Source organism: Agelaius phoeniceus, chromosome 29, assembly GCF_051311805.1.
Source record: "Agelaius phoeniceus isolate bAgePho1 chromosome 29, bAgePho1.hap1, whole genome shotgun sequence".
NCBI classification, from domain to species: Eukaryota; Metazoa; Chordata; class Aves; order Passeriformes; family Icteridae; genus Agelaius; species Agelaius phoeniceus.
Window position 1 is genome coordinate 539,988 of NC_135293.1, and position 25,400 is coordinate 565,387.

The 25,400-nt window shown below is 54.0% G+C and overlaps 1 protein-coding gene across 2 annotated transcripts; it reads right to left on the bottom strand.

Moving 5' to 3' along the window:
• Nucleotides 1–6,699: 6,699 nt before the first annotated feature.
• KLHL26 (kelch like family member 26) lies at nucleotides 6,700–24,836 on the bottom strand. Of its 2 annotated transcripts, XM_054650289.2 has the most exons (3): nucleotides 24,468–24,834; nucleotides 12,074–12,256; nucleotides 6,700–9,492 (listed from the first exon to the last, which is right to left on the bottom strand). In XM_054650289.2, exons 1-3 carry the CDS (start codon nucleotides 24,512–24,514, stop codon nucleotides 7,911–7,913), a joined length of 1,812 nt encoding a protein of 603 aa, XP_054506264.1. In that variant the 5' UTR covers nucleotides 24,515–24,834; the 3' UTR covers nucleotides 6,700–7,910. The 2 variants fall into 2 exon arrangements, with proteins under 2 accessions (XP_054506264.1, XP_054506265.1); XM_054650290.2 differs by lacking the exon at nucleotides 12,074–12,256 and having other exon boundaries at nucleotides 24,468–24,836.
• Nucleotides 24,837–25,400: the final 564 nt, after the last annotated feature.

A 25,400-nucleotide genomic window follows, 5' to 3' on the forward strand; every position in this document is an offset into this window, starting at 1 on the left:
CCCCCTCTGGCTGCGTGCGCCAGCGGCACATGACCCGCAAAATTGGCCTGTCATGCTAAAAGCACATCAATCACCGAGATTTACCGGGGAGATACCGATTATCCACATGGTTTTCGCTCCAGGAGCGGGACAATGAGCAATAATTGGTGCAGTTGTCCTGGATTTCATCCCGAGGTGCTGATATCAAACATCTCCAGCCCCAGCTCCCACTCTGCCTCTGCTCCAGCTCCAAAATGAAGTGTCTGAGATGGAGCTTGATAAATTCTCCCTTTTTGGATCTCCCGAGATGGGATCTCCCCTCCTGCTCCCTGGGAAGGAATGCAGATGGAGGCACGGGGAGGGGGCTGCAGCTTCCTCCCCCAAAAACCTCCCTCAATTCTCATTGTTTCCCCGGGCAGCTTTATCAGATCGAATTCCAGCGTGAACCTGGAGCTGCTTCCTGAAAATGCCCGGGTTTGCAGCACAAACTGCAGCACAAACTTCTCTGGTTCGGGGCTGCTGGGACATCCAGCACCCAGAGCTCCGGGTTTTGGGGTGGGGAGATCCAGGTGAGGGCAGGGAGAGGCTCCGGGGTCTCCTCCTGTCCCCAGGGAATTGTGCCACTCCTTGGACAGGACCAGGAGCTCTTCTCCGAGGGTCATTTCTGCCTCCTGCCTTACCTGGAGCACATCTGGGGCCATCTCTGAGCCCCATCTCACATGAATGGCTCCAGCTCACCTGAACTGAACTGTCCCTTCTCACCAGAACTGAACTGTCCCTTTTCACCTCACCTGAGCTGCCCCTTCTCACCTGTACAGCTCCATCTCACCTGAACTGAACTATCCCATCTCACCTGAGCTGCCCCTTCTCACCTGTACAGCTCCATCTCACCTGAACTGAGCTGTCCCTTCTCACCTGAACTGAACTGTCCCTTTTCACCTCACCTGAGCTGCCCCTTCTCACCTGTACAGCTCCATCTCACCAGAACTGAACTGTCCCTTTTCACCTGAACTGAGCTGCCCCACCTCACCTGAACTGCCCCATCTCACATGAATGGCTCCAGCTCACCTGAACTGAACTGTCCCTTTTCACCTGTACAGCTCCATCTCATCTCACCTGAACTGTCCCATCTCACCTGAGCTGCCTCATCTCACCTGTACAGCTCCATCTCACCTGAACTGTCCTGCTCCATGTCACCTGAATTGAACTGCCCCCTGTCCCCAGAACTGCCCCTGTCCCTGGACAGCGGCTCTGGGACCCCCCACTCCTCCTCCTCCCAGCCGTGTTTGGGGAGATTTTGGGATCTGAGGCTCCGGAGCACACCCAGAGCCCCCGGGGCTGCCAGAACGGCTCCCCCCGGGCAGTGAGGAGCTGCTGCTGCTGCTGCTGCTGCTGCTTTTCCCGCTGGGTTTCACCCTCCAGACCCCCCTGCAGACAAACCCCAGCTCCTCCCGGGCAAAATTGACACCAAAGCTTTCCCAGGGAGGTGTGAGGCCGAGGGACCCGGCACCAGGGCAGCCGAGCTTGTGCTGTGATCCTCAAATGAGCTGACTGCTCCTCTTGGTTTGTTTTATTTTTCATTTTTTCGCCTGCAGACACAAAGATTTTGATCTTTCACACTTCCTACTTAATGTTCCTGTTGACATTCCCATTATCCTCGGAGAAGAATATCCTCAGAGTCCCCAGTTGTTTTGAACCGGGCTCCAAACCCCGCTTGGAGTAGGAAAACATTCTCTTGTTTCACTTGGAACTGGCGAAAATTCATTTAATTTGAGATGTCCTTGTTTCCAGAGGGCAAATAAAAGCACCTGAACCACCCTCCCCTCCGAGAGCCCCCAAATCCACTCGCACAGAAGGGTTGGCTCAGCTCCCTGCAATATTCCCTCCAACCTTTGGGAACTTCCAGGGTGGAGCAGGCACAGCTGCTCTGGGGATTCCATCCCAGGCCCTCCCCACCCTCCCAGACAGAGATTTCTTCCCAAAATCCCACCCGGGTCCCCCTCTGACCCCCAGCACTCAGGGCTGACACACAGAGGGCCCCTCTGCCCATCCAGGGGTTAATCCTGCCCCTTTTCCATGGGGAAAACTCAGATTTTCTCCCTGAGAAACCCCAAGCCCGGGCTTTTGGCAGCCTCCCCTCACGTGCAAACCCCAAATCCTGCAAAAGGGAACAGCCCAGGCACGTTACCTGCACCCCAGGGCAACCTTGCTGGGTGAAATTCAGACATTCCAGTGCAATCCAGCTGGAAACCCTGGGGAATCCAGCTGGAGCCTCCCCTGGAGGGGCTGAACGCCAGCCTTGATCTGCCAGGGACTCCCTGTGCACCCTCCAACACCACCCCAGGCCACAGCAGAGAGGGGGCAAAAAAGAACTTTGCATTTACAGCTAAATAATTGCCAGCTCTGTGGGCAGGCCCCGATGAGCAGCCTGGTTACAAACATCATTCACCCACACGGAAAATAACTTTTAGTGCAGTTTGCAAAGCGCTGGGACCCAGTTGACCAAAAAAAAGATGAAAAATATGAAAGGATCCATTCTGCTTTAGGTGCTCCTGATGTGGTGTGAGCCCCTTCAAAGGCTCCAGCTGGGCTGAGGGGCGGCCAGCACAGGCTGGGCTGGTGGCCTGCACAAACAACCCCCCAAAAAAACCACATTTTAATTTCTAAAGAAGCCATATAAACCAGTTTGAGCTAATTACAGGGGCCTGGGTGTGAGAGAGCAACTGCAAAGCCTCAGGGACCCGGCCAAGAGGCTTTGATTTCTCTCTCCAGCTTGTAAAACCCTCTGAAAAGTTTTGCCCTGGCAGCTTTTCTGCTTCCAGAGGCCCCCAGAGTGGTGTGGGCTGGATAAAAATCATCTGGGGGCACCTTCCACTACCCCAGGCTGCTCCAAGCCCCTCCAGCCCGGCCTTGGACACTCAGGGGTGGGAACTGTCACCCTCCTCTTCCTCCTGAGCCTTTTTGGGACCCTGTCACCCTCCTCTTCCTCCTGAGCCTTTTTGGGACCCTGTCACCCTCCTCTTCCTCCTGAGCCTTTTCCCGGAGCTCTGAGGCCGATTTTGGGACAGGGGTTTTGGGTACAGCTCCAGCAGCAGCTGTTTCCCAGCAGAAAATCCCACTTTGTGCTCATTTTCTGGAATCCTGTGTTGGAGCAGTCAGGAACGTCCCTGCCCCACAAATAAAAGCTGGAGCTCCTCCCTGGAGCTGAGCTATCAAGCAGAGCAGTGCCAAAAAGAAGAGGTGCCTGTTCCTGGAGCTCAGCGAGGAGCTGGGAAGGAGAAAATGAGAAAAACCAGAGGCTGTGGGTGCTGCTGTTCCCAGCATCAGCACCAGCTGCAGAGCTGAGCCGGGGGATGTTCTGTGCTCCCAGGATGGCACCGCCACCTTTGCTGAAAAATCCCTTCCCCGGGATTTCTTCTCCTGGCGAGATGAGAAGCTCCAGCTTCTCCGTGTTTCGCTGCTTTGGAATGTGTTTGGAGAATTGTTTACCCAGCATGGGAATTGTTTTTAATTAATGGCCAATCACAGCCAGCTGTGTCAGGCTCTGAGCCTCTCATGGGTTTTTATTATCATTCTTGTCCAGCCTCCTGATGTCTCCTGTCTCTTTCTTTAGTGTAGTTTTAGTATATAATTTTCTTTTAATATAAAATAATAAATATAAAATAATAAATATAAAATAATAAATATAATATAATATGAAATAATTAATATAATATAATATAATATAATATAATATAACATAATATAATATAATATAATATAATATAATATAATATAATGTAATGTAATATAATATAATATAATATAATATATATATAATATTATTACATTATATTACATTATATTACATTATATTACATTATATTACATTATATTATATATAATAGTATAATATATCATTAATTATATATAAATCTATAATTATATGTTATATAATATTAATTATAATATATTATATATTATTATGTATAATTATATAATGTTATATATAACATATTATAATATTATATCATAAATAATAATATAATGTGTAATATATATATAATATATATATCAGTATATATATATACTGATATATACTGTAAATTATTTATATATATATATATATAAAAAATTTACAGTATATATCAGTATATAATAAATCAGCCTTCTGAGAAGCTGGAGTCCAATTCTCATCCCTCACCTCGTCCTGGGGACCCCAACAACACCCCAAAGATTTTTACCCCCACAGGGGGAAGCCAGGAGAGCCCAGCCCTCCGTGGAAGGCCAGAGCAGCCGGCTCTGCTCCTCCCTCTCCCCCGTGCCACCACCCCAGGCTGTCAATGCCTCCAGCCACATCCACTTCTCCTGCTCCTGCAGCCTCCAGTGATGAAATCCCATTCATTTGTGCGAGCAACTGGAAGATTTATTGTAAATAAAGTTCTGCACATTACACAACTGGCTAAAAATCATAATTAGAGCTGCACTGGGGAACATGTTTTATTTATCCTGACAGTAGTCTGGCTCCAATAATCCTGCTGTGATAAATGTCCCGAAAGTTTGTGGAGTTTCAGCAGCTCCAGCCCTTATCACAGGGCTGGAAGGGGGAATTTCTGCCTGGGTTTGATGTGGCTCCCACAGCAGCGCTGCAAACAGCACCAGGCTGACTGGGAGCTGCTGGGAGCCTCTTGCTTCTGTGTGAATCAAAGAAACTGAAATTCTTCCACTGCTGCTAAAAATCTTCCAGGGCTGCAGCCACGTCGGAGCGAATTACCCGGGCTCTGGGCTAGGGGGAAGTGACAGAGGGATTGGGAGCAGGCAGAGCCCCGCAACAGGGTCAGTGACACCATTAATGGGATGCAGACATCCCCATCTCTCCTGCTCTCCACCCTGCCAAGACTCCCAGGCCTGCCTTGATGGTTTCAAGCCCAATTTCAGGCCCATAAAACATCAGAGGAGACAGGAATGATTATCCCAGGCCTGACAGGAGCCTCCGGAGGGACACGGGGGCTCTGTGCTAACGATGCTCCAGCTCCTCCTGCTCCCCCATCTGCTCAGGGGCATTTCCAAATTTACCCAATTCACCCCCAGGGTTTTATGGCTGCCCCGAGACCCATAAACGACTCTGAGCGCAATCAAACATTTTTCTGGCTTTGCTCATTCCTCAGGAAAAGAGGAGCCCAATCCACCTCCCTTCCATGTGGGGCATCCTGGGAAGTGTTTGCACACAATCCCATCCATATTTATGGGAAAATCATCCCGAAATCCCAATTACTGAATGCACCAAAAGCACCAAACCCATTTATTGTCAGAACATCAGAGAGGCTGTGCCCAGCCCAGAGCCACAGCTCCATCCCCTGCACAGGGGTCAAGCAAAATTTATGATCCAAAATATTTATGGCCCACAAATATTTGAGTCTCTGCTAAATTTAGAGCGGCCAGAAGATTTCCAGCTCTTTTGATGAGAAATTCTTATTTACTTTGCTATAAAAAGAACATTCCAGCAACAAAGAGCAGCAGTGCTCTGGTCCAGAGACCTCCAGGCTCTTTCCCAGCTCCTGCTCCTCAGTGGCAGGGAATGGGAATGGCAATCCCAGGCTGGCTTTGCTTCACGGCAGGCAATTGTTTAATAAATAGAATTCCAGAAGGGCTTTGTGCATCCTCCTGTCTGCAAAACAACATTTCCAACAGGAAGGAATACCTGGATTAGGTTTATTTTTGCAAGGCTGCCCTTAGAAGTGAGACCAAACAGGCTTTTCCATGTTTTCCAAGGATTTTCCTCTTTCCCCCCAGCACACACACACCTACCTGAGAAGCCTGAAGGGAAAAATAAAAAAAAAATAAAGTTTGATTTCCTCAGGAAGAGATTCCAGGGATGGGCACCACATGGATCCCTGGGACGGGAACCACAGCTGCACATCCAGAAAAACTCAGGGATTAGAGAGCACCCAAACCATGCTCTGCTGCCCCAGGAGCTGGGGAAAAGCTCAAATTAAACAGGGAGGAACATTTAGGTGCTGCAGAATCGAGGAATTCCAGAGTGGTTGGGGCTGGGAGGGAGCCTGAAGCCCACCCAGGGCCAGCCCTGCCATGGCAGGGACACCTCCACTGTCCCAGGGGGCTCCAGCCTGGCCTTGGGCACTGCCAGCGACCAGGGGCAGCCCCAGCTGCTCTGGGCACCTGTGCCAGGGGTGGATTTACCCCAAAGGCCCCACCTGGGCCCCTCTCTGCCACTCTGGATGAAAGAACGACACCCTCGAGAGGGACTGAGCAGATCCTGCACACAGGAAAGGGAGGAGCAGCTCCACTGCCACCAACCTGAGAAACACCACTCTCATACCCACGTGGAACCATCCAACAAGGAAAACCCATTCCTTTGGAGCTGTGAGGCTTGAAGTGAGTCCCAGCTCATCCTCTCAGCATCTCCTGTCTCTGCCAAGCCCATCCCGGGCGTTTCTGGCGGCCAGGCCGGGCCAAAGGAACAGAGAAAAGGAGGCAGGGAAGTGCCTGGGAGCCCCCAACCGCAGCATCCCCACAGCCACACGTCCTTGGCATCCTTTTATTGCTGGCAAATGGAGAGGAACAGAGGAAACTCTGCATGGCTTCCGTCTGAAATCCAGAATCCCTGCATCCCACCCAGAGGTGCTCTGGTGCCGTGGGTTCCAGAAAAATCCCTGAGTTGTGGAGCTCATGCTTCACACAGACCTCTCCAGGATTCATCAGCACACCAGACACTAGAGCTGTCACTAAAGGTTGCAGCCCAGGATTTATTTCAGAGCAGAATGCAACAGCTTCTCTACAAAAGGAGACCGTGTGCATCCAAATCAAGCTGACACAGATACAAAACAAAGCCCTTGGAAACAGAATTCCTGATAAAAGCAGAGATTTTTGCAATTCATTCATCAAATTAAATAAGGAAAATGGCTTGGAGGAAAGTTCAGGAAGCATTCTGTGCAGTGAAGATTTTACAAAAATGGCAGAGCCATCTTAAACCAACCTCTTAATTTAAAATACCACCACGACAACAAAACCACATTCCACTGGGACTCCCATCATTTGGGGATGCCAGGCAGCTCATTCACACGGCAGGGAAGAAAAACCTTCCAGCTGCTGGAGGAGTAGCACCCACCTCCTTTACTGGAGGAAGAGTTGGGATGAAGGTGTTGGGAAAGGTGAAAACCCTGACCCAGAATCTGCAGGAGCTCTTGGCTTCACTGACTGCAGAGCTCTTATTGCCAGGGCAGCCAAATTTTTGGCACTTCTAAACCCAAATAATCATGCCTGTTTATATATAATCAAGCTTTCACCATGGCTTTAGTGCTGCAAACTCTGCACGCCCCAATTAAGGGAGAATTTCTGCACTAGAGGAGCTGGAGGGGGCGAGGAACTGCAGCGTGATCCAAGCAGTGAAGACCAGAGGTGTGCAGGGATAAATATTCCCTTTTTCAGGAAGGGAAAAAAAAAGGAAAAGTCCCCTTTGAAAAACAGGGATCTGCCTTCCCAATCCAAGCACCTGAGCTCTTGTAGCTCCCACTGTCCTTTTATTGCTTCTGGAGGTCAGTGTGTTACACAGGTTTTGGTTTTGTGTTTTTCTTTTGTTTGCTAAAAAACCAACAAAGCGACGCACGATGATTTTTATTTTTGGAGCTATTGATAAAAAAACCCTCACCTGATCTCTTGGAAAGAAGACCCCAGTGCTGAGTGACTCCTGAGCTGCCAATGTTTGCAGTGCGTTAAAAATACAAAAAGTTGGCAAAACGCACCCCCCACCAAAAAAAGAAAGGCTGAGAGAGGAGAGAAAAGCAGAGAAAAGCTTTTCGCAGCTGTAACATCTGTTCAGTCCGCCTGGCTGACAAGTGCTGCTGATGGAAGCGGCTTGCCAGGCCTCCCCAGCAGGAGGAGGGACAGTCTGGAGCTGCTCTGTCCTTCCCTCTCCCCCAGAGCCCCCGGAGTCACCTCTGGCTCGTCACCTGCGGGAGGATGACGGGGGCGCAGGCGATGCCAGCAAAAGACTCCGGGAAGTGCAAGTCCCTCTCCCACTCGTCCGTCTCCGTGTTGTAGACCTGCACGATGCTGGTCACGTTGTTCAGGTGCCAGTTGTAGCCCCCCACGATGTAAATCTTCTTCTCCAGGAGGCAGCAGCCGGCCTCCGACTGCCCCGCGCGCATGGGGCTCACCGTGGTCCACTGGTCCGTCTCGGGGACGTAATATTCCACGGCCAGGACGTCGAAGCAGCGATCCACGTGGTCCATGCGGCCCCCCAGGGCGTAGATCCTGCCGCTGGCGCTGACCATGGCGTGCAGCACCCTGGGCTCGTTCATGGGCGTCTTGAACTCCCACTGATCGGCGGCGGGGTCGTAGCAGTGCAGGGCCTTCTTGTCCTCCACGGAGATGCCGTAGCCCCCCGAGATGTACAGCCTGTCCCCCGCGGTGGCCCCGGCGTGGCCCCACGTCCTGCGCTTCAGGGAGCACACGTAGGTCCACTCGTTGTCCTTGGGGCAGTACTTCTCCACCGAGGCCAGGCTGCCCGAGCGGTTGCGGCCGCCCGTGGCGTAAACCATCCCTCGCAGGACGTTGAGCTGGAACTGGATCCTGCTCTCCTGCATGGCCTGGATGCGCAGCCACTGGTTGAGGTGGGGGTCGTAGCGGTAGGAGACGTCCACGGCGCCCTCCCCGCTGCGGTACTGCAGCTGCTGCCCTCCCACCAGGTACACGAAGTTGTCCAGCACGGCCACGCAGGAGTGGCTGCTGCCCACCTCCATGGCGGTCAGCTCGCGGAACTGGCGCCCGCCCGCGTCGGGCAGGCAGAACACCTTGGAGCTGACGGTGCGGTCGTTGTCGGTGTAGGGGGTGCCGCCAAAAGTGACGAGGGACAGCACGTCCGAGCGGATGGCCGTGCGCGGGGACTGCATCTCGTGCTGCCGGAAGGGCAGGATCTGGTAGTTGAAGGCCTCCAGCAGGTACTGGCGGCACAGCACGTCCTCCACCATGATGTCCAGGGTCTGCACGCTGTCCACCAGCTCCGAGGACTTCATGAGCGGGAAGCGGATGTGGCAGAGCACGCGGCTGGCGCTGGCGCGGCGCGCGGGGTCGAACTGCAGCCAGCGCACGGCGGCGCGGAACAGCTCGATCTCGCTGCAGCTCTTGAGCTTGTTGCTCTGCAGGAAGAACACCAGGCGCTCCAGGGGCAGGTGCAGGAAATCCTCCTCCTCCGAGATCTGCAGGAAGTGCCTGAAGGTGAAGGCGTCCACGGATTCCTTGAGGGAGGCCAGGCTGAAGGTGGTGGCCATCTGGCCGATGTTGAGGCACGTCTCCACGCTCATGGCCGACTTGAGGAACTCCTCGCACAGCTCCACCACCGGCACCATCTGCAGGAAGACGGCGGCTCCCAGCACGTCCTGGATGCAGTCGAGGTCCAGGGTGACCTCGGCGCTGTAGGCGAAGTCGATGATGTGCTTCAGGCCCTTGGCGGACACGCCTTTGAGCTCGATCACGTCCTGGCTGGCCTCTCTCATCCCGCCCGTGAACATGGCCCTGCAGGTCAGCAACACAAACAGAAAAATCCCCACTGCTTCAGCAAGAGATGCTGCACCTCGGAATTGGATTTTATTTAACACTCCGATTCTCTCGGGGCGGGGAAGGGGGAATAAATCAAGGCTAAATCTCTACGAGCCAGGAGGAATGAGTGTGCAATGACTTACATAAGGCTTGCATAAACAGTGCACTGAGGAGGAATATTCAGCAACTGGAGAAGTTTTTCAATCCCACTGGCAGCAGGAATAAGAGCAGACCACAGGACCAAGCTCCAGGAAGAGGCAGAGCTGCCAGAGCAGGGAGTGAACAATTCTGGACACCAATGAATCCCTGATATCCAACCAAGAAAGCATCCCAGGGGATCTGCACCAGCAGAGATTGGGAGCTGTACCCTGAAGGGTTTTAAGTTTAGGATTTGGGGGCACAAGGAGGGAACGCACCTGTGGTGGGAGTTCAGTGACTCCTGGCAGCAAGGCCTTCAGGCCCTGTTATCCTGTTACCTCGCAGGGAGCTACGAAATGGCTCAAAAATTGCAGGTGCAACACATCTCATGAACAGCTTTGGTCTTCCAGCAGAACCTCCCCTCCAAGGCTCCCTCCCAAGGCCTGAAAAAATGGGAGCTGCAGCCCCTGCAGCAGGGGGCTGACAGGCAATTAAACAAAAACGGGGGGAAAAGGCTCAGTTACAGCACAGCTGCGAGCACATCCCTCGCCCAGGCCACGCAGAGCTCAGGCCTGGATCTCCTCCTTGGGAGGCTCCTCAATTCCACAGGAAGCACATTCCACACCGAGGCCTGCGAGGCTGCAGCGCCGGGGCCGGGATGGGGACGGGGCTGCACCTGTGGGCTTTGGGCCCTTTCTGGCATTTGGGCCATGCCCAGCCCGTTCCAAGAGGGTTTTGCTGCCCAGGGGTGGCTGGGGGTGAAGGTTTGCACCCCGTGGTGCTCAAGGAGCAGTGGCAGAGCAGGTGTGGGTCAGGCAAAGTCAGAGCAGGTGACACGGAGGGACACAGGGTGACGTGGAGAAGTGTCACCGCTCCCTGCCACAGCACGCACGTCCCAGCAATCCATGAAACATCACAGAAAAGGTCTTAAACCTGCACTTTTTGGGCTGGTTTTTTCCACCTGCTCTTTTCCATGGGAAAGGTAAACCCGTGGTGTCACCAGAGCTGCCTGTGCCGACTCCAAGGTGAGAGTCAGCCCCAAAAAATGCTGAGCAGACCCTGCCTTGACAGGGGAATAAAGGAATATCTTGGGAACACTGTCAAAAAACAGGAGTTCCAAGTTTCCTGTCCAAACCAGGCTAGAAAACCTGCTGCCTTCCAGCATAAACCCAAGAAATCCTAAATGACCTAAATAAGGAAATATCTGCATGTGAGATCAGCCTGCTGTAACCGAGTGACCAGGAACGCTGTTCCCAATTATTTGTCCGTGCAGCAGATGAGAGCATTGTGCAGAAATCCCAGCACATCCCATGTCCCAGCCCTGATCCCTCGCCCCAGAGGACACCCAGCCACGTGTGTGCTCCTGCACCAGCTGAGCAGGGAGAGGAAAGCCTTCACTGAGCCTCTATTGTTGCCATGCTGAAGACAAATCATCAACTAGAATGCAATTCCCTTCAAAAGTGTTATGGTTCTAAAATGCTGATTATATAAATGCCTCAATTTCACTCTTTTCCCTCCCCCTTCCCGCAGAAAAAAAAAAAAACACAGAGTGTTTTCAAAACCTGGATTATTCTGCTGTGGTTCCCCAGGACAACCTTCCTGAGCACCTCTGAAGTTCTGAGGAGGAACCCACTCAGCAATGAGATTCTGACAGTGGAACCACCCAGCAGGGAGGAACAGACCAGTGCCATTAGCAGCTGGGGGAGAGCAGCTCCAGGGTTAATGGTGTGTCCTCAGTTTGGAGCCCCCATCCCTGGAGGTGTCCAGGGAACTCCTGGCCGTGGCACTCAGTGCTCGGGGCTGGTGACAAGGTTGAACTCGGTGACCTTGGAGATCTTTTCCAACCTCACAATCACAATTTTGTGATTCTGTGACAGAAGCAAGATGGATGAAACACCTATTTTCACTCAGGACTGAATTCCCTGCCCTGCAATTGGCTCCCTCTGCATTAATTTGGCTGCAGAACTCCTCAAAGTGCTTTGGTTTTCAGCCCACACCAGCTGGGACGATTCTCCCAGACCTTCTGGAACCACACTCAGCCCTGGGGCAGGGAGCCCCACAGACAGAGCATTGCTGGCTAAAGACAACAGGAGGGTGAGATGCCTCATTTTGGAGCCTCACTGCCACCTCCAAATCAGCTCAACAGCAAAAGCAGCACCCACACCTGCCCAGGTGGGGTCAAAACCTGAGCTTGGGCTCCTGCCTTGGCCCAGCAGCTGCAGCTGAACAAACCTGAGTGCAGAGGGACTGATCCTGAACCTCTACCTGCCTGCAGGACACCATGGAGCAAACCAAACCTCCAAAGGCTTCTGTAGGGTGGGACTTTAGGGGTGTGGTGGGGAGGTTGGGATGGGGAGGACGGGGAGACAGCAAACCCACGGGAAAGGTGAAAGCGCCTGCTTCCCTATGGGATTCTCACCTGAAATAGTCACTGCAGGCAGCCAAGACAACTTTATGAACCTGAAACACTTCATTATTTATAGTGAGGATGACATCAAGCAGCTGAGCCTGGGCTCGGAGCGAGGCCAGTCCCTGCAGCAGCGTGGTGCTGTGGCCAGGAGCAGAGAACGTGCATTTCAGGGTGCTGTTCTTGTCAGCCATGCTAAAAACAGAACAAGAGAGACAGCCTGGTTTGAGATGAGCACAGAACGTCAGGCACCCACCCAGCCAGATGGGGACACACAGCAGCTGGCACCAGCTGGAAGGCAAATTCCCACCTCAGCAGCCACCCAGAGAGCACCAGCACCGCCAGCTCCCTTCTCCCAGCACAAAACATTTCCACGTTTTCCAGACATCCTCTGGCACTGCTGACATCCCTGCAGCACACATGGGGCTCCAGACACCACCCAGACATCTCCTGGGGCCACAGCCTCCAAGGAATGTTGGTGTATCCAGCCCCAGAGTCCACCCTGACCTCCACTTCAACCACAGCACCGAGCCACAGTTGCTGCTTCTGCTCAGCACCTTCCCTGCCTGCAGCTGCTGCATTCCCTGCTCGGGCCAGGGACAGCCCTGCCAGCCCCATTTGATCCTTCCCTTCTGCCTGACCCCGGGAGAGGAGCAAAAAGCAAAATATTGCACGGCACTGGCTGGCCTGAGCAGCGTCAGCTGCTTGAGCTGCACTGTCAACAGTCCCCTCCCAGCGTAAACAGCTCCCTGCTCTTCCCAGTGCCTCTCACACGTGCTCCCCAGCAGCATCCCGGGCTCTGCCTGCCCTCAGATGCACTTGGCAGTGGGAACAGCCTGGGGGATGCTCTGCAGAGAACCCCAGCACCCACTGCAAGGTTCCCTGAGCCCGCTCCTGGGGAACCCCAAATTCATCTGAACAATTTAATCCAGCTCTGACCGACTCTTCGGGATCGAGATCCCCTGTGTGCTCCTGGGGAGAAAACACAGGGATCAAGATTCAGGATGGGGCTGGTGTTTCCAGGAGCACCCTGCTGCTCGGTCCCTGCGTTTTTGAGGAATCTTTAATGGAAACGTGACCTCAAAAAGATCCCAAGGAGATTGGGAAGGTGTGTGAGCTGCTCCCAAATCCACAGTGGGAGAGTGCACTTAGGACCGCACTTAGAGGGAATTATCATCACTATTATTGTTATTATTATTATTTAGGTGGGATAAAGCAAGGGAGCCAAAAAGGAGCAGGCAGGGTTGAGTAATCCCAGGGTTTGCTCCAACCCTCCTCCCTAAGAACAACAACAGCCACACACAATGGACCAAACGAGCCGGCGAGGTCAGGGAAGAGTCAGGGAGATGGGATAACAAAAAAGGGGATGTAAACAATCCTCAAACAATGAGGGACAGGGGACAGGGCTCGCTCCTATCGGGTTGCAATTTCCTGCAAGCTTTAGGGAGAGGGGAAATCTGCGATGTCCATCAGAGCTCCGGGAGGCGGCTCTGGAGCTCGCTGGGATGCACAAAGCAAACCTTGGCAGGCTGGTTCCAGCTCCTCAGGCTTGGGAACGCTCCTCAAAGTCCATGGGAGCTCCTGCTGGGATGGCTGGGGGTGCTCAGCTGGGCTGGGGGGGTCTGAAATCCCCACCCTAAAACCAAAGCACCCGAAAGGGCCTCAGAGCAGAGCGCAGAGTGCTCCTCGCTGGGATAAAAGGGATTAGCAAAAAGGCAGCTGCTGACAGGACCTTTATCCACACTCTGCAAGCCAAGAAATGTCTGTCCACTCTGGCTCTTCCCGAGGAAAAGCGAGGGAAGAGATTGGAGGGACTCTCAGCCCTTTCCTCTCCTCTCTGGAACCGGCGTTTGCTGGGGGAGGAAGGAGGAAATGTCCAGCAGCAGCACAAAAGCCACAGCTCCAGGCTGGACAGGTAAAATCCACAGGGGCGGATCCAGCAGGAGCCCAAATTCCCGAGTTTGTTGTGACTTTGTCACACTCCATCTCTGCAGGAGTCTCCTCATGGGAATTCTCCTCAATTTTTTATTTTTTTTTCCTTTTGGTACCGATTTCAAACATTCCTCTTCCCAGCCCTGGGGTTCATCCCTATGGGAATGCTGTCCCTGGCTCCTCGGGCAGCACAGGTTCAAACAACGAGCGTCACCTGCACAAATATTCCTTTTTTTTTTCCTTTTCCTCAATTCGCTTTTACAGGATTAGCTCAGGGCGGGTTGGCCCATCTGTGTGGAATAAAGGTGTTTGCATGTGGGATTCATTTCAACAGGTAATGGAACAGCCACTCCAGGAAAAACTCCGTGTTCTGGTCCCTTTGTCTATTTACAGGGATAGAATAAAAGGATCCAATGATTACACAATACCCTGAAGGAGGGGGAAAAAAAAAAGTAAAACAACAGAAAAGCATCGCTAATGTCCAATAAAAAAAACCAAAAAACAAAAGGATTTTAAGGAGGAAAAAAAAAAGCTGGAAACAAAACAAAGTCCACACAAAGCATGAGAAATCAAGTAAGGGATTTATGGAAAACAAAGGGGGAGGAGGAGAGGTGAGAGAACAGCACCAAGCGGTGTTTGCTCTGCGGGCAGAAAAAAGGGATTTGTGATAAGAGCAGGCTTGGCTGGGCACGGGAGCACGCCTGAATTCACGGCCTTGGCTCCCTCCCCAGCACGGGGAATGGAGGAAGAAGAGGAGCAGCAGTTGGATGCCAGAGAGTGAAAAATAAATATATAAAAGCCCGGAGCACAAAAGGAAGCCTTGAACATGTGAGAGCGCCTTTGTGAGGCTGTCGCTATCTCATCCCAGATCTCCAAATGCCGTGTACTTGTTGCTTAACAATTTGTTACAGCAGGAACAGCCTGGAAGACAAAACTTGGGAAGAGTTTTGTCTCCTCCTCCTCCTCCTCGCAGCTCAGAACGTGCCCCGGGAGATAAAAGCCTTTCAGCACAACAGGGAGAAAGCGTTTACTCTGCTGCTTCCCCTTCCTTGGGAGGCAGGGCTGGGGAGCTTCTGGAATTTTCCTGGGGATGCTCATAAAGCTGGCGTTTCCCGGGGGTTTCTGTGGTCAGAGAGACCCTCAGCAGCTCGGCCTGGAGCAGGGTCAGGCGCGGGCTGCAGCCGAATTCCTCCGTTGGAAAAACGCAAAAATCACACCCAGAGCAACATCCCATGGCAGGCATCCCAACACCCACGGCAGAGATCCCAACGCCCACGGCAGAGATCCCAACGCCCACGGCAGAGATCCCAACGCCCACGGGAGAGATCCCAACATCCCACGGCAGAGATCCCAACGCCCACGGCAGAGATCCCAACGCCCACGGCAGAGATCCCAACACCCACGGCAGAGATCCCAACACCCACGGCAGAGATCCCAACATCCCACGGCAGAGATCCCAACGCCCACGGCAGAGATCCCAACACCCATGGCAGAGATCCCAACGCCCACGGCAGAGATCCCAACGCCCACGGCAGAGATCCCAACGCCCACGGCAGAGATCCCAACGCCCACGGCAGAGATCCCAACACCCATGGCAGAGATCCCAACGCCCACGGCAGAGATCCCAATGCCCACGGCAGAGATCCCAACATCCCACGGCAGAGATCCCAACGCCCACGGCAGAGATCCCAATGCCCATGGCAGAGATCCCAAGGCCCACGGCAGAGATCCCAACATCCCACGGCAGAGATCCCAACACCCACGGCAGAGATCCCAACGCCCACGGCAGAGATCCCAATGCCCACGGCAGAGATCCCAACGCCCACGGCAGAGATCCCAATGCCCACGGCAGAGATCCCAACATCCCACGGCAGAGATCCCAACACCCACGGCAGAGATCCCAACGGCCATGGCGGGCATCCCAACGCCCACGGCAGAGATCCCAACATCCCACGGCAGAGATCCCAACGCCCATGGCAGAGATCCCAACGCCCACGGCAGAGATCCCAACATCCCACAGCAGAGATCCCAACACCCACGGCAGAGATCCCAAGGCCCCGCCACCAGCAGCCTCTCACGTGGCTCTGTGGGCACAAAGGTGGCTTTGCAGAACAGGACTGCCACTTTCCATATGGAAACAGCTGTCAAAGGGATCTTTGTATCCATGGCACGCACGGCGGGGGCAGCTGGAATCCCACAGCAGAGAGCCAGGAGGGTGATGCCTTCTGGGCAGCAGCCTCAGAGCTCTGGGAACATCCCTGGGGCATCCCTGGGACATCCCTGGGACATCCCTGGGGACATCCCTGGGACCATCCCTGGGACACCCATGGGGACATCCCTGGGGACATCCCTGGGGACATCCCTGGGACATCCATGGGGACATCCCTGGGACATCCCTGGGACATCCCTGGGGACATCCCTGGGACATCCATGGGGACATCCCTGGGACATCCCTGGGACATCCCTGGGACATCCCTGGGACATCCCTGGGAGCATCCCTGGGAGCATCCCTGCGACATCCATGGGGACATCCCTGGGACCATCCCTGGGACATCCCTGGGGACATCCCTGGGACATCCCTGGGACCATCCCTGGGACCATCCCTGGGACATCCCTGGGACATCCCTGGGGTGCTCACTGCAGGGCAGAGCTCAGCGTGGGGAAACCAAGCCCAGGCTGAACCCAGTGTGGGGAGGGCGTGGAGCTGTCCCAGAGAGGGCTGAGGGAGTGGTTCCAGGCAGGGAAGGCAACCAGGGCCAGAAATGCTCCTGATGCTGCTGCTGCTGCTGCTGCACCCAGAGCGGAGCCCTCAGCCCCGGCTCGGGCTCTGCTCACGCATTTCCCAGCAAGGAACATTCGGGTGTGACCCAAACCAGATGCAGAGAGGAGGCACCTGGACCCCCCAGAGGCCTCTGAGGCCGAGATGTCGAGGGCCACACTTCAGGGATCAGCCCAGGCACAAAGAACATCCCAAGAACAAGCGGCCCCTGGCGCTGCCTCCTCCGTTCCCCACGGCGTCACGTGGAAGCCAAGATGCGTTTCGAGCTAATGAATCATTTTTACCAAATCTGTACTGATGATTAAAAACATCAAAGCTGGAATTAAAGGCTTACCAAGCATGAGTTCATATTTCAGCGTGTTTGCAACCACTGCACAAGTACAAGTGGAGAGAATTAGAGGACAGATTGTAACATTTTAGTGATTGAATTAAAGGAGAAAAATCTGCCTGTCGTGTTCCTCCTCTTCTTTTGCAACATGGAAGGAGGGGCAGTTTGGTGCTCTCCATCCCAGCTCAGCATCCCCACATTTTCCCACTTTTTGGGCAGGTGGTGCTGGGTAATTTTTCATCCAGGAGAAACTGGAGGGGGTTTGGCAGGATTCCTGAGCAGGGCAAACTTCCAAGAGCCAAACTCTTCCAGAAACGCCAGCTCCAGAGGTGGGACCCTGCAGGGAAGGGCTGGGGGACAGCAGGGGAAGGGGGAAAAGCAGCAGAACGTGTGGGAAAGCACCAGGTATGGAGTGGCACAGCTTTTCCAAGGCCAAACAAAAAGGGCTGGGATTGCAAAATAGCCAGCGAGGCACCTGCAAGGGATTTTTTGTGGTGAGAGAAGCAGAACTCCCATAAAGCTGGAGAGTAACTTTATTTAGAACATAAGGTATGAATATTAAGGACCTTCTTTAGGAACCTTTGACAGGCAGCATTATAGATATTTTAATAATGCAAATCATTTAATGCCTTTAGTTTCATGCCTAAGTAAAAAAACACATTTAGATTCTGATTTTTAAACTACAATTAAGACACTTAAAATCAAAACAAAAGTCAAACTCCCTCAGATAAGTCACTGGTAGCCATGGTGACTGTAATATTTCAGATCCTGAGGCTTTATATCACATGCCCAAACGATGAAAATGAGTTTTCAGCACTTCACACTCACAAATGCTACGTTAGGGCAGAAAGGCTGAGCCCCTCACTGCGGATTTGCTGCTTCCCAGAGTCTGGTTTGGGATTTTGGGGGAATGTTCCCGTGGCCCCTGCATCCCTCTGAGCAGACACAGCAAGGAGTTTCCCTGCAGGTTTGGGGGCAAGGAAGATGAGGCACAGAAATACCTGCCCTGTTAACCTACTTCTGCTCCCAAGTGCACTTGCAGAGTTTCCTGGCCAAATTAGAAAACCACAATAAGCACTTAATGATCAGCAACTAATTAAATATTAACACTCTGATTGAAGGGGATGTTTTCCAGCGAAACAAAATCATCCTCAAGAAAGATACGGGCGCAAAAAAAAAAAAGTGTTTAATCGATTTCTTTGTTCCCTTTTCCAACTCCTTCCCTTAAATTCTCCCATTTCCCTCCTCTGCCTCCACTCATTTTCCACTCCTGACACCATCTCTTTCATCAAAGTAATAAATAAAAGGAGAGAGCCTGAGACTAATATCGCTGTTTAAAAGTGACTGGCAATTTGCAGGGCTCAAATAAAGAGGTTGCAAATGGGGCTGAGTTTCAGGAGTGATACTTTGTGGGAAAATAATGGACCTCTGGAAAACGCCTCAAGTGCAACAGCAAAGTTTGAAAAGTCTCCAGCCTCAAAATTTGAGGGAATTTATTGTTTGGCAAAGGGAGAGCAAAGAAACATTCACCATTTAAGAAAGAAAAAGGACAAAGCCCAGCAAACAAAGCTTTGTTTTAGCTCTGTTCAGGGCTCTCAAGGCTGGTCCCTGTCCCAGCAGCCGGACTGGTCACCCTGGCATGGGGCTGGGCACTGCTGTGCTCCCACACTGACCACTGCAGGCCAGCCCAGGCCTGACTCAGCCTGCAGCTCTGTGAACACAGCCATTAAAGCTGGATTTTACAGGAGTCAGGAGGCACCTGGCTCATTTTCCAGTGCTTTCTGTCTCAGGTCCTCCTGATCCCCTGATTTCTTTATCTGCATCCCATTTCCCCCAGGCTGGGAACCAAGGACACCCTGGAGCCCAAAGGTAAAGCAGCAAGAAGCTTTTCAATTTATTTATTTGTTAAATATTATTTTTTTTTATGTCCTTAGAAGTCTCAGACATTTCCAAAATCTCTGTTTTTCTTTTCTTCTGAGCCGGGCTCGCTCGGGGCCCTGCAGACACACACGAATTTTATTCTGCTCCCAGGCATCAATCAGGAGGTTGTTTGCAAGCCAAAGGAGGTGGGATTTTGGTTTCTGCACTAATAAAACTGGATGGCTGTCAAAAAGCTGGCTGGCCTGGTAAAACAGAGCAGCAAAAAAGTGGAGGGTGAAAGATGTGAACACGTTCAACTCTGCCACCGCCCGGGGTTCCAACGCGAGGCTCTGGGCAGGACATGCTGTACCAGGAAAAACTGGGGGGAAAGAAAAACAGCAACAAAAAAACCCCAGAACCAGATTTTTAAAATGTTTCTGTCACAGAGCCAGAGGCAGCTTTGTGCTGGTGCAGTTTGGTGCTGGTTCTTCAGCAGCCAGAAGGACCAGTGGACTCTCAGGTGAGAGAGCCCAGGTTTGGACACCAGGCCTTGGAGAGGCAAAAATGTCACAGTGACATTAATGACAAGGATTTGCCATTTCTCTTTTTTCGTATTTCGAGTTACCACAGGGTGTTTTGTCCTGTACTGGGCTTTTCCTCAGTCCTGCCCAGAGCTGGTCCCAGCAGAGAGGTGACAGCTGCAGAGGTGACGCTCATCACCACCCATCCCTGCCCTGTCACCACCTCGACTGGAAATGGGAAGATGCTCCCCCACCCCACAAACTTGGTGATTATTTTTTGTCAGCCCCAAACCTAATCCCTCTGAGGCAGGAACAAACAGAGCAAACACAAAAACCAGTGGCAGGCACAGGCAGGGTGACAGCAGTGACAGGGCCAGGCACACAGGGACCCTCAGAGCGTGGAGTTTACATCCCATAAAATCCATGCACACCCCTAAACTGGGGCTCGTTACACTCTCAATACTCCCTGACAGCTCTGCCTTAAGCACTGCACGTTTACCCAGCTGAGGGCCAAACCCTGCAGTGCAAAAATTGAAATTACAGCGGTGCCACGTCCAGAAGAGCCCAAAAAGCCGAGCTGTGCCCGGCTGCTGGAACAGCCCGAGGGAGCAGCGGGTGCTCCCGAGCCTCTCCCAGCAGTGCAAAGGCCGGGAGGCACCTAGTGGTGTCGGGAAGCACAGCAGAGCCACCAAGGCCACCCCAAAAGTGTCACCTGGGCCACACAGGCACTGCTGGACCTGCCCTCCTGCCCTGCGCCCGCTCCAGTGCCACCCTGCCAGCTCTGGAGCCCAGAATCTGCCAGGACCTGACACCTCTGGGAGCCCAAAATCTGCCAGGACCTGACACCTCTGGGAGCCCAAAATCTGCCAGGACCTGACACCCCTGGGAGCCCAAAATCTGCCAGGACCTGACACCTCTGGGAGCAGAGCTGATCCATAACATGATGGCCATCCCAGAATCTGTCAGGACCTGCCAGAGCTGATCCATGGCATGGTGTCCATCCCAGAATCTGCCAGGACCTGCCAGAGCTGATCCATGGCATGGTGTCCATCCCAGAATCTGCCAGGACCTGCCAGAGCTGATCCATGGCATGGTGTCCATCCCAGAATCTGCCAGGACCTGCCAGAGCTGATCCATGGCATGGTGTCCATCCCAAAATCTGCCAGGGCCAGCCAGAGCTGATCCATGGCATGGTGTCCATCCCAGAATCTGCCAGGACCTGCCAGAGCTGATCCATGGCATGGTGTCCATCCCAGAATCTGCCAGGACCTGCCAGAGCTGATCCATGGCATGGTGTCCATCCCAGAATCTGCCAGGACCTGCCAGAGCTGATCCATGGCATGGTGTCCATCCCAGAATCTGCCAGGACCTGCCAGAGCTGATCCATGGCATGGTGTCCATCCCAGAATCTGCCAGGACCTGCCCAGGCTCTGCACAGGTCAGTGACCTCTGGGTCACCTTCCCTATGGGGACAGCCCGTGCCAGCTGTGCCAGCTGTGCCAGCTGTGCCAGCTGTGCCAGGGTCCCCAGAGCAAGGAGACCACTCCCCCCTTTTCCCACACCCCCATCCCACTCCACACCTGGGGAGAAGTCAGCAAAGTTCCAGCTTTTCCAGAGGTCCCTGGAGCAGAGCTCGTGCCAGGCTGTTGGTGCCACAGGATTGCACAGCCCGGGCAGTGTGGCAATAGAACAGGAGCAGGTACGTGCAGGGCAGGTGCTCCTCTCCCCTCCCTGCACCTCCACCCTCCAGATTAGAGCCTGGCAGCAGCCAGGGAGCTCAGGCAAACTCAGCACAAAGTGATGGAACAGCAGAGAGCAGCAGCAAACACAGAGCCCCACTGCTCCCATGAAAATGAAGGAATTGGTGCTTTCCAGCACTCAGCATCAAATCCACTCGCAGCCCCTGGCCTGAACCCTCTGCACTCAGGTGTGTCCCCATCACAACATTGTTTTCTCTCCCAGCCCCGTGGGCAGCTCTGTCCTGCACAGGCTTTGTGCCACCCTGCCCTGAACAGAGCCACCCAAGGCCACCAGAACAGCTTTTCTTAAAGATCCCAAACTCCTGTGCAACTCCAGCATTTCCTAATAAATGGGAAAGTGGGACAGACGCTTTAACCACATCCTGCTCTGCAAGGCTCCTCCTTACAAAGCCACACAACACTCAGAGGTAGGACAGGAACCTGTAAAGCATCCCCCAAGTTTACTTCTGGTGTAAATAAAACCCCCAGCTCAGGACTCTCCCAAGACTGCAAGAGCAGGCTGCAGTTATTTTTACAGTGATTCAGTTCGAGCATAAACATTTACACCACGTCTACCAGATCTAACAACTAAATCTGTCTGAAACTTGCCATGTGGCAGAGGATAGATCATAGAAACCCCACAAAAACTCCACTTCAGCTCCAAAAGGGAAAAAAATACCGAGGCTGATTGAAGGGTGAAGCTGTAGGAGATGGCAGGAACACCAAAGCAAGGCAGGCTCACAGCCCTTATCTTCCCCCTTCTGTGGTTTTACTCCATCCCCCTGGACATTTCTCTCCTTCCCACCACTTTCTCAGAAGGAATAAAGTTTGGGAAGCTCAGGTCAGCACTCCCTTGGTGGGAACCCAGACATTTGTGACAAGACCTTGCCTGTTCATCCTGGTTTTCACAGCAAACACTCTGCTGTGTCCTTCGAGGGATTGCTCCCAATTAATTCCTCAGCAGCCTGTCTGGACACCTCAATTCATTCCCATGGAAAGGCCTGCAAAGGGACATTCTCTCCAGCATTCTGGGATGATGTTTTTCCCACATTTTTGTCCCCACCTCACCAGGGCTGCAGCAATGATGGCTCAAGCACAGAAGCTTCTCCTGCTGAGGGTCCCAAAGGGCTCCAAGTTTCCTCTCCCCAATCCCAAAGAGTGAATTCTGCAGCCTGAAACTCTCCCTCTACGTGATAAAGAGGGCTGGGAGTAAAATATGAAACCTAATTGTAAGTCATGAAATTCTACCCAAGGAGGAAGAGAGGGGAAAAAAAAAACCACCCAAACCCCAATTGATTTCAAAATAGAAGATTGGGGCCATTTGCTTTTCAATGCCCAGGAGTGGCTTTATCTCGTGCCATCAGCTGTCCCTTTGTCCCCACGGTCCCCACAGCCCCCGTGTGTTGAATGGAAGGGCAGGATCCCAGCAGAGCAGTGAATTTCCCTGCTCCGGGGCAGCTCCCGGGCAAGCGGTAGCAATTCCAAAGATGGAAATTCTGCCCGTGGCGTTGGAGCTGCAGTGCACCATCCAAATGGCATGTGTGGAACAGCCCCGAGCCTCTGTCCTCCTGCCTCAGAGAGCAAAGAAGAAGTGCAAAAAGTCACCAGTGGAAGCACCTAACAAGGAATCATCGCTGACAGGGAATGCCCTTGGAGTCCTCCTCACGCCCCACAGCACATCCCAAGCCCTCCATCAGGTTTCTCCTCGTATTCCCCAATAAATCCACCTTCAAACAAGTAAAAAAAAAAAACCTTTAAACTGCCGACCAACAAGAAGCAGGATCCAAACTTGAACGGGCTTTGCTTTAAAATGAACAAAGAAAATAAACATTCGGCGATAGGGAACATGACGGAGCTGCAGCTCGGGGGAATAAAACTGCTGCAGCTCCAGCCTGGGTGATTTATCACAGCCCTGAAACAAATTACTTCCATTTCTCACTGCTGCACACCCAGGGAACTCCCAAGTGCCAGGGGAGAAGTGCTACCAACACCTGGAGTGAGAAGTGCTGGGATTCCTGCCTGAGAAAGGAAAGGGAGGCGCAGAGGGATAAAATGAGATGCTGCAGGTGACACAGCACGGAGCTCCACAGAGCACAGATGGTTATTAGGGGGGAAAAAATAGAATAGATCTATAGGTGAGGATTCAGAGAGGCTTCTCCAGAGTGAGCAATGCCTGGGAGAGCTTCCCCTCCGCGGCGTGACACTCACGGGTGGTGATTGCAGGAGGCAGCGCTGAGCATAAACGGGGCTTTGAAGGGAAGTGACAGCCAGACAGCACCGGCATCCAGGCAGACAGCACCAACATCCCCAGGACAGACAGCACCAACATCCCCAGGACAGACAGCACAGCTGCCCCAGACAGACAGACAGACAGCACAGCTGCCCCAGACAGAGCCAGAGCATCACCCTGACAGGAACCACATCACCCCCAAAGATACCACATTACCCTGACAGGTATCACATCACCCCAACAGGTACCACATAACCCAAAGAGGTACTACACACCCTAACAGGCATCACGCCACCCCAACAGGTACCACCTGCCCTGTGCTCCCTTCAGAGCCTGAATAACCCTCCCAAAATCAGGGACTGGGGGTCTGCAGGCACGGCAGAAGGGATGGGGGGCAGCAGAATGGGCCTGAACCACCAAAAATTGGGTGTCTCTGGAAGTGCTACACCTGGTGCCTCTATAAACCCACAGAGCTGGTGGCTCCACAGAGCTGACCCAGGGTGGGACTCATTGTGGGGGTTTCATTGGGTGGGATTCACTGTGTGGATTCCCTATAGGGTTCACTGTAGGATTCACTATGGATTTACTGTAAGATTCCCTACAGGATTCACTGTAGGATTCACTGTAGGATTCACCATGGATTCACTGTAGGATTCCCTATAGCATTCACACTATTTTCTGCTTTAGAGCCTAGAAAACCTCAGCCTCCCTCCTCACACACCCCACGAGCAACAGCGTCCCTGCTCCTCACGATCGTTCCCTTCCCGCGGGGCCCCCTCAGGACAATCCCCAGCCCGAGTACACCGGGCACCGGGCACCGGGTACACCGGGCACCGGGTACACCGAGCACCGGGTACACCGAGCACCGGGCACCGGGCCGTGCTGCCGCCCGCCAGCGCCCCCGGGCAGCGGCTCTCGGTGCGGCCCGGCCGGCGCTCGGCGAGCCCGGGCCCGGCGCCCCGCGGGCCGATGGGGCCCGGCCCCGCTGCCGGCCTAGGCCGCGCCGGCCCCGCTCACCTGCTCGGCCGCTCCGCGCCGAACTCGGCCCCGCCGGACTCCGCCATCGCCGAGCGCCGCCGCCACAGCCGCCGGTGCCGCGGGGGAGGCGGCGGGGCCGCCGCGTTAAAGGCGCAGCAGCGGCGGGGACCGGGAGCCGCGGGCTCCGCTGCGAGCCCGCCGGGCCTGGCGCCGCCCCGCCGCCACCGCCACCGCCGCCGCCACCGCCGCCGCCACCGCCACCGCCGTGTCACCGCCCCGCGGGAGAGCGGGGCTGGCACCTCTGCCCGGGCATGGGAACCGGGGACCGGCACCTCTGCCCGGGCATGGGAACCGGGGACCGGCACCTCTGCCCGGGCATGGGAACCGGGGACCGGCACCTCTGCCCAGGGAAGGGAACCGGGGACCGGCACCTCTGCCCGGGGATGGGAACCGGGGACCGGCACCTCTGCCCGGGCATGGGAAACCGGGGACCGGCACCTCCCTGCAGGGCTGTGGGGTTGGGGCTGTCACCTCCCCGTGGCCGAGGTGATGGGGGCTCTGTCACCCCCCAGACTGCAGGGACCAGGACTCTGTCATCCCCCCAGTGAGGACTTTGAGGCTCTGTCACCGCCTCCTGGCTGAGAGGATTGCGGTTCTGTCCGCAGGGATGTCCCAGGAGATGTCACCGCCCTACAGCTGCGGGGTCGCAGGGGTCTGTCACTACCCCCAGGCCATCAGCTCCTTCCCTCCGAGCATTATCCAGCTGATGTCCTCCTTCGCTGCAGCCTGGAAATCCCAGCACTTCCCTGGGGATTCCAGCTGCGGAGCGCTCAGTGTCACCTGCGGAGCGCTCCGCGTCACCTGCGGGACATGTGCGGCCAGCCAGGGCTGCGGGCACAGCCCTGGAAGGGGACAAAACCTCCTGCCAGGGCACTTGGAGCAGGATTTCTGGCCAGCGGCCGCACGTGCAGG